Genomic DNA, 18,284 nt, shown 5'->3' with positions numbered 1-18,284 from the left:
GAAAATACTATTTGATCTGCAGTATTATTAATTTATATTGTGATGCAGTACTACATCCTCATCAAACCATTCAGTGACCCCTTGCACCCTATGATTGGTGGCAGTGTCGTTCTGGAAGAAATCATAAAAGAAATGTTTCATTATAGGATACAGGTGATCACTCAGAACAGTTTGTGTTGATTTACAGTGACCCTTCCCTTTAAGAGGACAAGTGAACTGAAACTCTGGCAGCAGAATATCCTCCGCAGTATAAATCCCTCCACTGTAGGAGTTAACAATGAATTCTCTTTCGTTGTCACTTAGATCTTCTGCTGCCTGCTCTAACTAGAGCATGGTTGATGTTAATTTCTGTACCATGCATCTGTTGTGTTATAAATATTATACCCAAATATCAAAGTGTGAATGATGAAGTATAAATACGGAAACTTATATGATTACCTACCGATTTACTTACTCTGTTAGTTTCCCATTTGTTTCTAAAGCAGCTTTATGATTCTCATTGAAAAAGTCATAAATGTATATCAAGTTTTGTGAAACCTGTTCTTTGTCAACACTGATTTTGACTCTAGTATTATTGCAGTGGGACCCCACTTTACTTTACTACACCTGCAGTGTGCATTAAAGGTAGTCCACACAGAGGAAGCCAGATGAAGTTGTGGTGTGATGATGAAATTTGGGTTACTACAAAGGAAAAGGTACTGAGATGTCATTGTTTTTAAGGCACAGGCTGATAGTCAGGAGGAGATTGACACCTAATAATTACAAGTTCCATATCTGATCATCAGTGGGCCTCAATAAATGCCATGGTCCATATTTTGAGCAAGGGTTTAGTGTAGAAAATTGATAATTCTTTCATTCCTAGCTAAATAAAGACTCTTCATGTTGTAGAAAGAAGAAGAAAAGAGTAAAAAAAACCCTACTCCATCTGTTCAAACTACTGAGTCTGTTCGTTGTTGAAAAAAAAACTACTTTGTCACAAATGTCTGAACAAGAAGGAATTACTGAGCTTTTAGTTTCTCATTATGACTTTGACAGATGGATTAAGAGTTCAGGCTTTTACTGTATTACTCCTCCTGAGTTCTTAAATCAGCCAGCAGAGGGTGATATGATGACTGTCCTTCAGCTAGATTACAGTTTGCAGTTGTTTCTGTAACTTTGTGGTGAAAAGATTGCTGCTTCCATGAGATCAGTCGCATAAACTAGTTATACAGCAAAGTGCTGTTTTCTCTGTGTGTACTGTGTTTGTCAGATTTGCGTTTACATCAGTGTCTGAGCAGACACGATTGCTGCAAACAGACAAGCTGTGTTTGGTCATCCTCAAATAAACAAACGGCAAAAAAAAAAAAAGGCTTATACACATTTTTCAGTCCCATTTGTCTGTCTCAGCCTCTGAATGTGTGTGCTGCATCTGTTGGTATTTTTAGTCTTTTCTGGGTTTAACTGTTCTGCCTCATTCTCCTGTTTTCCTCTTAAACTCAAGTAAAGAAACTGAAATAAGAGCAGGAACTTGTTCCTGATGTCCCACTTTCCACAGTCACTAGGCTGTTAGTATTAATGAACACTGGGTACAAGCTTAGGTCCCCTTGACCTTTTTATGTGGAGTAAATCATCCAGCCTTCCATTTTCTTAACCACTTATACTAAAACTTGGTATTTTCAGTGGGAGAAAGATTTTCTCACTCATTTAAATAAAGTCGCTTGTATGAGTGACAAAATGTTTCTCCGCTGAAAGCGTCCAGATGAACAGAATCAACTTTCTGGGGCCGGATAGATGGAGCTGCAAATGACTTAACATGAAATAAAGCTTCACTAGACTTTGCCACCCTGTGTTATAAGAAAAGCTTCTCAATAAAGGTTGTAACTTTATTGAGACATGAATTTTTAAGGTCATAAATTGTAATGCTAACAGGACAGTACTGTGCTTGTGTTCCACCTGCAGCCAGAAAATCTGCTGTTGGCAAGCAAATGTAAGAATGCAGCAGTGAAGCTGGCTGATTTTGGATTGGCCATTGAGGTTCAAGGAGACCAACAGGCTTGGTTTGGTATGACACACACACACACACACACACACACACACACACACACACACACACACACACACACACACACACACAAACACACACAGTTTGATGTTTCATCACATGACCTAGGGATTGATCCACTGACCATCACCTTTTAAAGGCAATACAAAGAAACAAATCCAGTTACAAAATTTAAACACCAAAACAAGAGATTATCTAAAAGATAAGGCCATTCAGCCTTTTCTGTTCTTTGTTCCAACACTGGGTACAAGCTTAGATCCTCATTTGTTGGTCTTTGTTTTCATGTGTAGGCTTTGCGGGGACTCCCGGCTACTTGTCCCCAGAAGTGTTGAGGAAAGAGGCATATGGTAAACCTGTAGACATTTGGGCATGTGGTAAGCTCTTTGTCTATTTCTTACTACCACCTCCACAGTTTTGCTGCTTGTCACTTAGACAATGGTTGTGTTTTTGTGTGTAGGTGTGATCCTCTACATCCTTTTGGTTGGGTACCCTCCGTTCTGGGATGAGGACCAGCATAAACTCTACCAACAGATCAAAGCTGGAGCGTACGACGTTAGTCAGCCTCTCCTCTTTTTTCCTCTCACTTTAACTTAAATCAGATGCGGTACATGTTTTCATTGTATTTGTGGGAATGCTTAGGTGTGTGTTTGCTTTAGTTTCCCTCCCCAGAGTGGGACACAGTGACTCCCGAGGCTAAAAATCTGATCAACCAGATGCTGACTATTAATCCAGCCAAGAGAATCACTGCCCAGGAGGCTCTGAAGCACCCATGGGTCTGCGTGAGTAGCGTGCGCACATCCAACACCCTGTCAAAGCTGACAGGAAACATTATTTCATAGTCCCTGATTTGACTATCCAACAATTTGTAATTTGCAAATCCTCTATCAGCGAGTTTGAGAACATCTGCCCAGAGCTGCCAGATATCAACACCATCTGTTTCGAAACATGCAATCTCTGACGTGTGCAGATTATCTTGAGCGATTTGTTCCATAGAAAGGCAAAAGCACCATCTATGAAAATGATCTTCAAAGTGAAGCAATTGATAATAAAAATATATTACGGAGCGTAAAGAAAACAAAACTTGATGCTCTGTAAATAGATGGCAGCTCCTAAGGACCCTTTGTGATTCACTTCAAGATTAATTTAATGATTGAAGTCTTTTCCCTTTTGCACGTACACATACAATAGACTCTGTGTAGAAATTGGTGCTTCTCAGTACTCAAGAGCTCACACTCTCTGGATCCTGGCTTCATAAGTGAAGAGCACAGTGGAACACTTCCAGGATTTTTTATTATGTTTTTGATAGAAGGGTTAGAAAGAAAATCGACAGTTTGTTTTTTTTTTTATTGGTTTTGATTGTAATAAAATATTTTTCTGTAAGTATTTGGGATCCACAGTACCAAGAGATACTTTACTGTTGTTGTCTAACTACATTTCTGATATTTTAGTTATTACTTGGGAAATGGTGCCATCAGTGGTCAGAGTTTGCATGAATTACTGGAATGCTAGCATTTATTGGGCAATATCGGGTTTCTTGTAAAACACAAAATTGACAATATTAATGTTTTATCTCAGCTCAGTCATATTATCAATTCTGTATTTGTGAAAATGTAAAAAGTACTCCAGATCAATTCCAGCAAAATTTTAAACAGTGGGAATAATCAGAAGTGGATTGGCTCCCTTAAATGACTTTGGTGCTGTCATATTTTGCTGATAAATTATTTTAGGTATAAAAATGTGAATTGAGTTCAATGAATTCAGTCATTTTTAGTCTAAAACAAGTTTTTGCCAGATTTCTAAAATATTAGTTTTTTTTATTTTTATGACAGGTGGTCTAATAACATTTCTAAGCATTGTATATCTAAATAACACCTTCCAGCTCCATTTTTTATTTGCATTTCAAATATAACTATTACACTGAACACAAAGTACATTTACAGTTCCATCAGAAACACTTGGTTTTCACTAGAAAAGAAAAATTATCTTTAAAAAAGTTATTTTTTTTCCCTTAGAAAATTGTGCATACACTGATCTACATTTTCAAGGTATTAAGTAAATTTGACAACAAAGATTTATCACAAATTTGAAAAAATATTAACATAGCAACAGGGAAATCACATTACATTACATTCATGCTCATTCAGTGTTTTTCATTTATATTTTGTAAAACAAATGTTTTATGCTATATTTTCCTGTATTGTTTTGCAGATAAATTTGTATTAATTTGTAATTTTAATGGTTGCGTCTTCTTCAATTTAAAGCATTAACCTGTGATATTTACATGAGTAGTTAAGAAGAGATGTCAAATTTAGGAGAAATCTGCTCAAAAAAAGATCTGAATATTTCCTTCCTGCTCTCAGCTTTTGTTGGGCAATGTGCTGCATTTATTGCCTCTTATCTGCCATATCATATACTCTGTAACAAAACAGAAATGATTGTACAGACACAGTAAAGCCATGTTAAATCTGTTTAGCTGGGGGGGGGCTGTCAGAAATGCTGTTACCTAAAGAGCCTCCGAATTAACACATTCCAGCAAAGCAGAATCTCTGTGACAGCTCCTGCCCACATAAAGCTGTCACTATCAGAGCTGCTCTTCTAACATTTTATTTTCAGCATCTCTTTCTCTGTCTCCCCACAGCAACGCTCAACGGTGGCCTCTATGATGCACAGACAGGAGACAGTCGAGTGCCTGAAGAAGTTTAATGCCAGGAGGAAACTCAAGGTGTGAAGATGCTTGATGGGTCAAAATGAAGTTGTATCTCTGATTTCAAGAGAAAGAAAGAAAGAAAGAAAGAAAGAAAGAAAGAAAGAAAGAAAGAAAGAAAGAAAGAAAGAAAGAAAGAAAGAAAGAAAGAAAGAAAGAAAGAAAGAAAGAAAGAAAGAAAGAAAGAAAGAAAGAAAGAAAGAAAGAAAGAAAAAGAAAGAAAATGTGCCTCCTCTGTCTGTTCCTTCTGTGACCTTTACTGTAGCTCAGTGCAGGGAATCTTTTAAATTCTTTAGTAGCTCAGTAGCCACAAAAACATCTTTCATTTCTTTTAAGAAAGATGTCATATGTATGTTTGTTCTTGCCTGCTCTAGTCACCCTAATTAAAAAATGGTATATGTGATATTAAAAGAGACTGACCCTGTGCCTGCACTCATGTTAGTCCCTGCATCTTGTCCAATATGTCTTGGTATGCTGAAACATTAAGAGTTCCTTTGACTGGAGCTAAGGAGTCGAACCCAACTCCTGAAAAATAACCCCACACCATCTTGTTGTACCTTTTACTCATCCAGGACCTGTCTCATGACGCACTTCTGCACCTCTGTTAACCAACTAACATCCTTCCGTGCTTCCCTGATTCTGGCTTCCAGCCTTCTTCTCCATTGGGGCTTTCTCTGTATCCATTCTTGATCTTATTCCCAAGTGTTTCTGGGATTACTGTGGCAATGGTATATTTGAGCTAATTTCTTCAGTAATCCTGGTTCAAATCCCAGTAAGTGCATGCATTCAGTAAGAATTCTGAGTGTAGACTACTCAAACCTACCTTGGAAGACCTAACTAAAGCCATACCAGCTGGGACGCCACCCAGTTTAACAAGGTCTGTGTCAGGTGTTGGGGAACCATGACATACTGATGAGAAGTGCACTGCTGGAAAAAGACATACATGGACAAAGATATATATATATTTTTTTGTGATTAGCTATGTTGTTCTCATGTGAAAATATTCAGTAATATTTTATTTAGTTTTGCCATTTGGAACATTCATGTTAAAGCAGGTATTTTGTATTGAATTAGTAAGTAATTAGAAATATTATCATTTCAGTGAAGAGACAGAATTTTTGCTTTGCCACAAATTGCAGAATCTTTGCTGGATTATTTTAATGCACTCATCATAGCCCTAAAAAAAAAAAAAAAAGGTTTACAAATGTGCAAATCAGCCCCACAAAGTCAAAAAGCAGTCAAAGTGCATTTGAAGTCAGAATTAAAATATCTGGCAATTGAGCTTTTCAATTATATATCTGGATTTAGTCTCAAAGCCTTTCTACTAAGGATCATGGTCTCTTTATTTATTGCACTCTCAATCTGTAAGATAGTCAGGTGTCTATATCAACATTTAAGCAGTCTTTGCTTGCTGTGATCATGCCGCCTCAGACGCTGGTGATAATGGACATTTTTTGACCTACTGTTTAAAAGCTCATTCAGAGATGACACCAGCATGTTAAACGGGCTTCCGGGTGTACTCTTGTGATGCCGTCTCCTGTTCTTCCTCCTCAGGGGGCTATTTTAACCACCATGCTCGTCTCCAGGAACTTCTCTGGTGAGTGCTGTTCTTTAAAAAGATGGGGATGAGGAGAAGAAGATGACGTGCCATCTGTCTTTTGCCATCTCTTCACACATTTGCACGCACACAAACACAACCACACATTAACATGCAGCAGGCTGATGGGAGAGTGTTAGAGTAGAGATATTTGCTTGATTTTTGTGCTTTCCTTATCACACATCATAGTTGTCTTTATATCCGGCTGTGTTTGATAAAGCAGAAAGTACAGAAGTCATACAAACATTCTTTAGAAGCAACCGTTTATGATGTCTCATATAACCAAATCTTGTTTATTAGGAGAGGTATTTGTCACAGAAATCCATGAAGACATTAATAGATGTGTGAGAAAGCCACTAAACTAAAGCAACACTCTCTGGTCTGGCTTATGCTAGCAAATCTTCATTAAGTTGACCACGAGGGATTGGTTATTGTCACTAAAGCAACTGTCAATCATTGAAGTAAGCACTGTATATATGTGAGTGCTCTCTAGAAAAAGCCAGATATATCTGCAAAATGTATATTTGTTGTGTAACAAATTTCCGTTCATATGAAAGTGTTACTGGCCCAAAACTATGATTCTTTTTTTAACCAATCAGATTTTGATTTATAGTACTGTAGGTAGGACTGAAACCATCTAACAATCCTCATCTTAGGCCACCAGGTAACATTATTTTGTTCAAACCAGACTGTATGTAAAACATGGAGTAAAAAAGTGAATCCAATGCGGTCATGCCTTAAACCTGTATTCTTTCTCATGCTCAGCAGAGGGTGACTCTTCTTGTTGGAAAAAGAAGTCTAGTTTTATAGAAAGCAGCCCTTGGCCCACTTATCTCTGGCCTCAGAAAATACTTTTTCTGATGATTTTATGGTCACAGTAACTATTTCAAATTAAAACACTATGGTTCTTATTTTCTAAATTATGGTCACTATTAAAGTCAAAAAGAAGAATAAATCAGAGTTTGCTTTACCATGCACTTGCTAGCTTGTGAGGTAGCAGTGTCCCTCGGTTTCTCAGTCAGAGCACCCTTTTGCTTGTCACATCCAGTACACCAAGATGGCTGAGCTTGAGGCTTTGTAACAGGACTTCACTAACCAATGGGCGATGTCACACTGGCTACATCCATCTTTTATTAAAGGTTTACGGCGCCAACAAATGGTTCATCCACCACGACATCATTATATGTTTGTGGGCTCCCTTTTTAAAGCTTCGAATTACGTTTACAAAATGAATATTTTTATTACCTCCACCAAGGAGATCATGTTTTTGGTAGCATTTACATGTGTGTCATTCTTTCTACATGTAAACACAATAACTCGAATTCTGATATAACGTTGTAGGGGTGTAGAGTGACGTCATGTTAACAATCCATTAAAATTTGGCTTACATCCACCATGGTCTTCAAGGTCAACTTAATGATTTATTGGTCCAAAATTTGGTCCAAAAAGCATCATATAAAGATTTTAAATATCATGTCACATATAACCTCTGACTACTCCTTCAAGGTTAATATACTGATCTGAAAAGCATTCAGTCTTCACATGCATATGAACTGGAGTGACATCCCATTTTTAATTCGCAGGGTTTAGTATGATGCTGGCCCACTCTTTGCATCCTTAACAGCGTCAACTTTTCTGGTAAAGGCTTTCCACAAGGTTTAAGAGTATGTTTATGGGAATTTTTGAAGCGCATTTGGGAGGTCAGACACTGACATTGGACAAGAAGGCCTGGCTCACAGTCTCTGCTCTAATTCATCCCAAAGGTGTTCTGTCAGGTTGAGGTCAGGACTCTGTGCAGGCCAGTCAAGTTCTTCCACAGTAAACTCACTCATCTATGTCTTTATGGACCTACTTTGTGCACTGGTGTGCAGTCATGTTAGAACACATGTTCCCACAAAGTTGTGAGCATGAAATTGTACAAAATGTCTTGGTATGCTGAAGCATTAAGAGTTCCTTTGACAGGAACTAAGGGGCAGAGTCCAGCTCCTGAAAAACAACCTCACACCATAATCCCCCCCCCCCCCCCCACCAAACTTTACACAGTGCAGTCAGACAAGTACCGTTCTCCTGGCAACCGCCAAACTCAGACTCGTCCATCAGATTGCCAGACAATCAGGCATAGATTTTTTTTTCCCACTCTGCAACATCGCTGCTGAGGAAAAAAAACTCTTAACCTTGTTTTATCTGATTTAGTGCTCCGTTCTGATAAAATAATTATTATAGATGATTTTAAAATCCATGTAGATGTTGAAAATGGCAGCCTCAGCAGCTTATTTCATTTTTTATTAGACTCAGTTGGCTTCTCTCAAAATGTAAATGAGCCAACCCACTGCTTAAATCATACTCTGGCTCTTGTTCTAACATATGGAATAGAAATAGAACATTTAACAGTATTTTCTGAAAAACCTCTTTTGCCTCACAGTTTTTTTGCTTAGCCACGTGTTCTCATTGAATTGCTTTCTGTCTGAGTGGTGTCCAAAAAATGATGTGGGCTTTATAGATAATTGGGAAACTTCCTAGTGAAAACCTGGTCTTGTTACGAGAGGTGGCATCCATCCCGCAGACCACCAAAAGAAACCCAAATCACCAAAAAAACATAAGCATAAATATTCACAAAGAAAGAACAATATAAAACCCCCAACTGCACCATAGTGTAAAACAATTAAATGTGGAGGTTGTCGGTTATCATATTAATAGTGTTACATCCTCACTGCGTACGAACCTGAATACTTTGGCTCCTCTGAAAAAAGAAAGCCTCAAATCAGAAGTGCTTGGCTGCCTGGTATAACTCACAAATGTACAGCTTAAAGCAGATAACCTCTGAGTTGGAGAAGAAATGGTCTCGCTAATGTAGAAGATCTTCATTTAGCCTCAAAAAAGTTTGTTGCTCTCTGTAAAGCTAGGACATCTTACTATTAATCACTGATTATAGAAAATAAGAACAACCCCAGGTTTCTTTTCAGCACTGTAGCCAGAGTCAGAGTATTCCTTTAACTTTAACTAGTAATGACCTCATGAATTTCTTCACAAATAAAATTTTAACCATTAGAGAAAAACTTATTCACAGCTGTCACACAGATGTGCCATTAAGTACAGCAACAAACCATCAAAGAATTTTCACCCTTAATTAATGCGTCAATTTTAAATATGATTAATCTATCTTTATTGACAGGCTACGTACCACAGCCTTTTAAGATGGGAGTAATTAAACCATTATTTCAAACTTGATCCAGTTTTTGCTAATTATAGACTGATTTCTAAACTTCTTTTTATTTCCAAAATTCTTGAAAGAGTAGTTGCCAAACAGCTAACGCAAAGGAATGGTTTCAGTCAGGATTTAGAGTGAACAGTACAGAGAAGGTTACAAATGATCTCCTTATGGCCTCTGACAGTGGACTCATCTCTGTCCTTGTCTTGTTAGACCTCAGTGCAACATTTGCTACCACAATATCATATTACAGAGATTACAGTACACTGTTGGCATTAAAGGAAATGCCCTGTACTCACTTGAATCATCTGATAAATCTGATAGATTCCAATTTGTGCAATTAAATGGGGAGTCTTCTTCACACATAGAAGTTAGTCTCAGAGTTCCACAGGGTTTTGTGCTGGGAACAATACTTTTTACATTCTACATGCTTCCCTTAGGTAATATTATTAAAAAACACTGCATACAGTTTCACTGCTATGCAGATGACACCCAGCTTTATTTATCCATGAAGCTAGATGATACAACTCAATTCGATGACCTACAGGCATGTCTTAAGGTCATAACGGCCTCGATGACCTCTAATTTCCTACTTCTAAATGCAGGCAAAATTGAGGTTATTGTACTCAATCCTAAAAAATATAGAAACATAGTGTCTAACCAAATATTTATTTTAGATGGCAATACCTTGGCCTCCAGTAAAACTACGAGGAATTTTGGAGTCATTTTGAACAGGATTGGTCCTTCAGTGAGAAGAAAAATATATAGGACTGCTCTCATCCATTTGCACAATATTTTGAAAATTGTCTCATGAAAAGCTAGTTCATGCATTTATTACTTCTAGGCTATACTATTGCAATTCATTATTATCAGGTTGCTCTAAAATGTTGCTTTAGAAGACCCTGAATCCTAAATCCACAATGCTGCAGTGAGAGTTCTGACAGGAACTAGAAAGAAAGACCACATTTCTCCCTTATTAGCTTCTCTTCATTGGCTCCTTATTAAATTCGTAATCGAATTTAAAATCCTCGTCACATAAATATCTTGGATAATCAGGCCACATCATAGCTTAAAGACTTCATAGTACCTTAGTATCCCAACAGATAACTTTGCTGTCAGACTGTGGTTGCTAGATTTTTCAAAAATAGAATGAAAGGAGGAGCTTCCAGCTATGAGGCCCCTCCCACTTTGGATTTGGGAGACAGATATCCTCTCTGCTTTTATGATTAGGCTTAAAACTTTCCTTTTTGATAAAGCCTATAGTTAGGGCTGGATCAGGTAACCTTGAACCATCCCTTCATTATGCTGCGGTATGCTTAGGCTGCTGGGGGACTTCCCATGATCTTCACTCATCTTTTTTCACTCCCTGTGTGTTTATACACCACTACTGCATTTAATCATTATTTATTATTAACTTCTGGCCTTTTCTCTCATAGTGTGTCTTTTGGCCTGTCTTTCTCTGCTCTCTTCTTTTTCACCTCAACCCCACCCAGTCGTCAGTGATGGCTGCCCCTCCCTGAGCCCAGTTCTGCTGGAGGTTTCTTCCTGTTAAAGGGAGTTTTTCCTTTGCACTGTGGCCATGTGCTTGCTCATGGAAAGTTGTGGGATTGTTGGAGTTTCTTTCTAATGTTGTAGGGTCTTCACCTTAAAATATAAAGCAGCTTGAAGTGACTGTTGTTATGAATTGGTGCTGAATTGAATTGAGTTGAATGTTTGCAACCTGAGGAGTCACCACCCGCTGGCCATTAGAATAAATGTGGGATTTAGACACTTCTGCACTGGCTTCACGTTGTAGACACCTGAAGGCATACCCATCAATATTTTGTATACATGAAGAATGGGATAGTTACATCACACAGACATGAACAGAAATGATTTTTTTTTTCTATTTATATATGCAACATCCCAGAAACAATTTAGAAAACATGCAGGAAAAGAGGGCCTATTTTATGTTAAAAATATCAGCCTTTTGTTAATATTTAACAGCTTTGTAATGCAGTCTAGGCTTTTTATCCCACAAGCAGAATGTGTGTGGGAATCTTCATTCCTCTATGCCGTGGAGTCCCATTGTTATCCCAAATCTATTAAAAACACATCAGTGAACTGCACTGTTACTCTGGATGACAGGTTCCTTTATTACCATGATCACAGCACCACTAGAGCAAACAATGTAGATTCATCTTCCACTAAAAATAGTCCCCCAGCAATTTTAGTATTTAGTCCTATTTAATGACAAAAAATGGCACTATATGTTGTGGGCTGAGATTAACACATTTATTGAGAGTTTTATCATTTGATTTTACATTGTAGAATAACTAATGAACAACCCAAAACTATGAAATAACACGTAACATTTATTTAGTAAGAAAACAGCCACTGTTTGCTTTAGACAGATTTGCACACTAAGGTCAGTATGCTAACTGGTTTGATTAGGTTTTCACATGGACTGCTTTTTATTTAACAGATGAACCATGTCAAAAGTAAACAGGTAGAATTTCTTTCTTCAGAATGAGACCATCAGTTGTGTTGTCCTGACATATCGTTGATGTACAAGTTCAAAAATTGTGGCTCTCACAAAGACCACTACAGGAAAAGAAGACCAAGAGTTCCCAGCAAGCACAACAGCAAGCACAAAACCAGATCAGATCTTTCTGCAGGGTCCAAGCAGTGAACACATCTCAACATCAACTATTTAAAGGACACTGTGTGAATTATTACCATTACTTAGGAAGACCAGTGAAAAGTACTGTGAGACTTTCAGTTGCAGCCATTGCATCTTTGTGACTGTAAGTATATGTATCTCATGGGGGTAGTTAACTTAAGCAGAATTTCACTCGCCAAACTGGAGTACCAATTTATTGTATAGGCTGTACAATTATTATAGTACAGTTATCCACCAAGAATTCACATTATTTGTAAGTACAGTGATCTGAATAGCTGAGCAGACAGTTGGCCCACACCCACCAGTTACTCAAAGGGGTCACACCACTAATAATGCATAACCTTGATCTTTAAAAAAAATGTATAGGGACAAGTTATGAAAAGCTGCCCCGCCCCCCATACAGTTCTGATGAAAGGGAAGGTAAATTAGCTGTAAAGACTAAATTATTTTTTGCAACAGGCTGCAAGTAGGTTAATTTATGCTTTAAAGTTGGGCATTTTAACATAGGAGTCAATGGGGATTGACTCACTTTTTTGACCAGCCTCAAGTGGACATTTGAGGAACTGCAGTTCCTCCAATCTGTAGCCAGACTAATGGCTGGCACAGCTATCATAACATTCTGCAGTGACACAGCATCCCATCTGGTTTAAGAATTTTTTTTTTTTTTTTAGCAGCACAGTGAGTAAAATCAAGAGGTTCCTCCTGAACAAAAATCAGGATAATGGAGGGCTGCATCACATGATCTGACTTCTGCAGTCACTGACCGACAGTCAACTTAGATTAGGATGAGTTAGAGTGCAGACTAAAGGAAAGCAGCCAACAAATTAGCAAATGTAGGAACATCTTGAAGGGTGTTGGTGAAACTCCAAGGGATGACGTCATGAAGCAAGTTGAAGATTGAAGTGTGCAAAGCTGTTATTGAAGCAATTTTGGCATTAAAACAAAAGTATCAATCATATATAGGTTTGTTTATACTCTTTTGCTTTCTTCACAAAAAAAATATGTGTTTTATCTTAGTTTGGATGCATTCTTATTTTAGTATTATTCTAACCTGAAGAAAGGTGTGTCCATAATGTTGACTTGTACTGTTGACGATTGAATTATCCTTTGTATTTTTCAGTGGGCCGTCAGACTACAGCTCCTGCTGCTGTCAGCACTGTGGCAGGAACCACAGCTGGCATCGTGGAACAAGGTAAGCACATGTCACCGGCACATCTTTTAGCATCTTTTTCCTGCATCTTTTAAAGCTTTATATCCTTTCCCCTCATTGAGGCAGCAGCAGTTGTGATTAAAAGGGTATCTCCCAGGCTCACGACATCATACACTCCTTTAGTTCTCTCTCTCAGCTCATTTTAATCACTCTTCCTAAATCTTTCTCTCCCCCTCCCTCGCCTTTAATGCTTCTTCAAATGTTTGGCAAGGTAAGCAACCTCATTTCTCGCCTGGAAGGGAAGAGTATTTCTGTTCAGATGTCTTGCCCCATCGTATGTTCAGACTTTTCTTTCCCTTTGGGGACAAATAGCATACAGTGTACCCAACGTATAAGTCAAGGCTTAGATGTCACATTGTAAATGTGAAGTGCAACAAATGTCTAGTGCTGCTTTTAAGTTGCGATCGCACACCCACTCAGAGCTCCAAAGTGATGAAGGATTAATGTCACCAGAACTGTAGCTTTTTTGTGCTATTTCTTCCTCTTTTATCATCAGTGCTTAAGCAGGAAAACACACACTTTATTTTTTTTTTTCATTTCATCCACATGTCCCTTCTACACTAATTCCTGCCCGTCAGTGAACTCTGTGAAGTAATCCAGCCTACTCTTGAGATTAATAAACCCATTATCATATACCTGCATCTCCGTTCCACTTCCCTCATGCTTTCGCTCCTAATCCCCCTTCTATCTGTGCCAACTGTGTGTGAGAGTATATTCGGATTATACAGAGAATTAGTTTGACTTTTCCCCCCCTCCCTCATGGCTGATGCCCTCTGGTTATCTAATGCTTTGGGCAATGGATCAGGGTTAGGAAGTGCCAGCAGGATAGAGAATTTTTTTTTTTTTTTAATGTGTGTGAGTTTTTGCGTGTTTTATTCATTTGCTTATTAATGTCGTTTTACATGAAGAAGGGAGGGTATTTTCTTCTTTTTCAGAGGGAGGGTTAAATTCTTTCTTTTTTCTGCCCCTAAGGGTGGTGAATGGGAGGATAAGCATTGTCACTCTCTGTGTGGTCTGCATGTTCATTTGTGAGATTTTGAGCACTTTGATGAGCAGGTGATTTTTTTTTTTCTTTAAGCCAGTGCCTGCATGCATGCATGAATGATCGTGGGTCTGGATCTGCGTTTGTGTGAGCAGATTTACAAAGCAGTGGTCATCTGAAGGTATATAATGTGTACTCTTCCATCTGAGGGTGTGTCCTTCTGCCTCTCTGCAGCAGCCAAGAGTCTCCTCAACAAGAAGGCTGATGTCAAGGTAAGCTAGGTCATCCTCTTTATTTTCATCTACAATGTTTCCTCTTTATATTCTTGGCTGCCCTTACAGTGTTCTACTACTTTTATCATTCCGTAAATATTTTGTTAAAAGGAATAATGTGATACATTCGGGGTGATCTGACCTTGTGAAGCACCACTGCGTTCACTTTTATTTTTTTATCAAGATATTGTTTTTGGCCTTAAAGTTAGAGCATGACTGTGATGTCTGCATTGTTTTGTATCGTACACTTTTCTGTGATCCTTTCATGTTTACCATCAGAAGTTCATCGATGCTCCTGTCTGTGGTCTTAGTCTTAACCGTGCTTGTTGAATCTGGATCTTGAAAATGTAGCAAATTCACACAAACTCTTGGGGCATTGTGTAAAACCAAACCAAAACACCATGATTTGCAAAACAGTTAAGTCCTAATTTAATTAGAAATAGTAAAACCGAGAAAGGTATGTTTGGGAAGGTATTGTCCAAGCTGATTTTGAATTGGAAGCCAGGAACACATCAGGAAACATTTCAAAAGAGATGGGACTGAAGTGATTCAATAAAAAAAAAAAAACACAGCAAAAAATAAATGGTGGAACATTAATTAGATTAATTCATAGGTGTAAAAACAAACATCCTAGAGAGTCTTCGTCTTTCAGAAGAAAAGATGGGAAGTGGTTTACCACTTTGTGAAAGACTATGTCAGCAAATAGTTCAATCATTTAAGAATATGTTTCTCACAAAGAATTTGGTGACTGTGTTATACCATTGGAATGATCAAAATATTCAAAGAATCAAAGAAATCACTGTATGCAAGTGACAAACCAGTAACGGCTGCGATCTTCAGACCCTTGGATGACACTGCATTAAAAAATGCTCTCAGTTCTGTAGTGTAAATCACTGCATGGCAAATGGTAAATAAAGTGGTGCATTCTGTATAGTTCTCAAACTGAGAACTTCTTACTACAAGCTGCATTCACCCATTCACACAGACATTCATGCCTTTTAGTGCCGTCTATCTGTCATGCCCACACTCACTCTCCAGCTGATTGATCGGGGGAAACTTGGTTTCAGTATCTTGCCCAAGGTAACTTCAACTGGGATCAAACTACAGACTTTACGATTGATTGAAAACCCGCTCTGACTCCTGGCTCAGGAGCACTAATGCAAAGTAAAAAATTTATCTTGCCAATAATAAAAAAAATGTATCCAAAATCCAGAAATGCCACAGAATTTCTCTGGGCCTGAGCTCATTTAAAGTGGAGTGTGGTTAAATAGAAAACTGTCCTCACAGTCTGAACAGCCAAAATTTTAAATTCCTTTTGGAAATTATGGTTAGTATATCCAATGTAGAGCAGTCATCCAGCTTGTCTTAGTGGAAAGTTTAAAAGCCAGTATCGATAATGTATAGGGGTGCATTATTGCACATGGTATAGGTAAACTGCATATCTGTGAAGGTACCATGAATGCTGAACCATATATAGCTTTTCAGTGTATTTCAGGATGTAGCCATTGCTTCAGACACAGTCACATGTAATCATGTAACCAAAGGCAGCTGTGGTTCAAGAGGCAGGTCGTCCACCAATCAGGAGGTTGGTGGTTCAATCCTTAGCTCCTCCACTCTACATGTTGAAGTGCCCTGCCTAAGTGTGTGTGTGTGTGTGTGATAGTTAGAAAGTGCTTAAAGGTAAAGAATAGATTATCATAAAATTGTGTGTGTGAATGAGGCTTGTAATAACAAGCACTTTGAATGCTCAGTTTAGGTACAAAAGTGGATTATGTAAATGTTAACTACATCACTATTTGTGGGGGGATTTCAGAATGTAATTTTTCATATTTATGAGGTTCTGGCTGAACTCTGTTCATGTAAATTTCTGGGAAGGCAACAGATGTGTGATTTTTGATTCATTGAAAATCTGATTTATCACAGTTAATCTCCATATTATCACAAATAGATTACATGTAATTGTCAACTTGACCTGATTCAATTGTAAACTGATGGCACTGACTCCTGTTTTATCATTGTACAGGTAACCAACTAAAAGTGGTCACAGACCTGGTCCATCACAGGTTCACATGGTTGCAAAAATCATGCTGTGGCCTCCAGCCATGTTTTGGGTAGTGTGACTGTAGCATTACTACATTAATCAACAGGTTAGTTAGTCTATTAAATATTATTAAATGTCTTTTTGGTTTAATATATATATAATAGTCACTTTAATGTGACAAAAGACTACAAAACATATGACTTTTTGAATCTGGAAACAGTATTTTTTCCTGTACTTTTTGCCAACCAGCAAAGATTCAGTGTATGTCCAAACTTGTATACAAAATAAAACACAAAATTCCATTTTCCAGATTTTCACCTAGTTAGACACAAGGTCAGCATGGTCACAGCAAGAAGGTCCTAGGTTCAGTTTCACCTTGGCTGGGGTCTTTCTGTGTGGAGTTCCTATGTTACCCCTGTGTTTGTGTGGATTTCCTCCCACAGTCCAAACACATACAGTTACTGGGGTTAGGTTAATTGTTGATTCTAAATTGCCCACAGGTGTGAATGGTTGTCTGTCTCTCTGTGTTGGCCCTACGATAGGTTGGCGACCTGTACACCCTATGTCAGCTGGGATAGGCTCCAGCCCACAGATGTGGGTTTTTTTTTTATGTGTTTGTGAGGTTTTGCCAGAAGAGTCAGAAAATTTGTTAATTTAGTTTGAAAACTGAGTTTATAGTTTTGAATTTTGAGAAACTGCTCTTCATCGCACAAACACTGGAAACCACATCACACAGCTACAAGAATCTGTGTAACTTGTATTCTGACATCACTGAATCTCAGTTGGTCTCTTTCTTCCCATCAGCCTCGTATCTGTTTGCAGTTTGTTGGATTGTTCTGTAAATGTGTGTTTGTGTTTGTCTGCGCATATGATGTGATGCAGGTTGTGTTTGTATGAGTCAAAGTGAAGCCTGTATGTAAACTCTGTAAATGCAGTTTTGTTTAACTGTACAGATGGTTAAATATCTCTCAGGTAGAAATACTTCCACACAGCTCAAAGTTGTGAAAGTTAATATATTATACGGTATGCTATCTTTTACAGATACAATTCATTTTAAACAAAAAAAAATCATAAACTTTATTAACCTAAACATTTAGCAGGTCACTGGCAATCTATGGAAAGGCTTGAGTTTTCTTTTAGCCACATGCTAAATAGGCAAAATTTCAGAAACCAAAAGATGATGCTTTTCAAATGAAATCTATTTAAATAATTTTGCCCCTTTTGATAGTTTTTATCTCATTTTATATGTGGAAATATAAGAAGGGTGAATGTTTGTCATAGCCTGTGGTGTGCATGGGATTCAGACGCAGACTTGAAATAAAAGTTAACAAGATTTTTAATAGCTGAAGGATTTCCATTTACAAATCCAAGGGTCCAACACAGACCGGTGCACAGATAAATCTCTCCAGAGGGAAAACTCCCTCAGTAACACACTCAGAGACAGTGCAGGAGAACAAACAGGTGAGGCAGAGGCACAGAGTTTTAGCAAGCAAACATTCTGATAGAAAGAGCCAACTTCACTACTTCCACATTAATGATCAGACACTGAGTGAAGGCTTCCTTCCTC

The 18,284-nt window shown here is 38.0% G+C and overlaps 1 protein-coding gene across 1 annotated transcript in view; it reads left to right on the top strand.

Annotated features, from left to right (window-relative positions):
• camk2b2 (calcium/calmodulin-dependent protein kinase (CaM kinase) II beta 2) overlaps window positions 1-18,284 on the top strand; it is a 76,610-nt gene that overhangs the window by 35,439 nt on the left and 22,887 nt on the right. The window contains exons 7-14 of the mRNA XM_030742582.1: window positions 1,939-2,041; window positions 2,332-2,415; window positions 2,499-2,593; window positions 2,698-2,820; window positions 4,680-4,763; window positions 6,300-6,342; window positions 13,333-13,404; window positions 14,642-14,676. Of these exons, the coding sequence (XP_030598442.1) occupies window positions 1,939-2,041; window positions 2,332-2,415; window positions 2,499-2,593; window positions 2,698-2,820; window positions 4,680-4,763; window positions 6,300-6,342; window positions 13,333-13,404; window positions 14,642-14,676 (639 nt within the window). The remainder of the gene's footprint in view (window positions 1-1,938; window positions 2,042-2,331; window positions 2,416-2,498; window positions 2,594-2,697; window positions 2,821-4,679; window positions 4,764-6,299; window positions 6,343-13,332; window positions 13,405-14,641; window positions 14,677-18,284) is intronic.

This window comes from Archocentrus centrarchus, chromosome 12 (assembly GCF_007364275.1).
Source record: "Archocentrus centrarchus isolate MPI-CPG fArcCen1 chromosome 12, fArcCen1, whole genome shotgun sequence".
Taxonomy (NCBI): Eukaryota; Metazoa; Chordata; class Actinopteri; order Cichliformes; family Cichlidae; genus Archocentrus; species Archocentrus centrarchus.
This window is presented reverse-complemented; position numbering and strand designations above follow the sequence as displayed.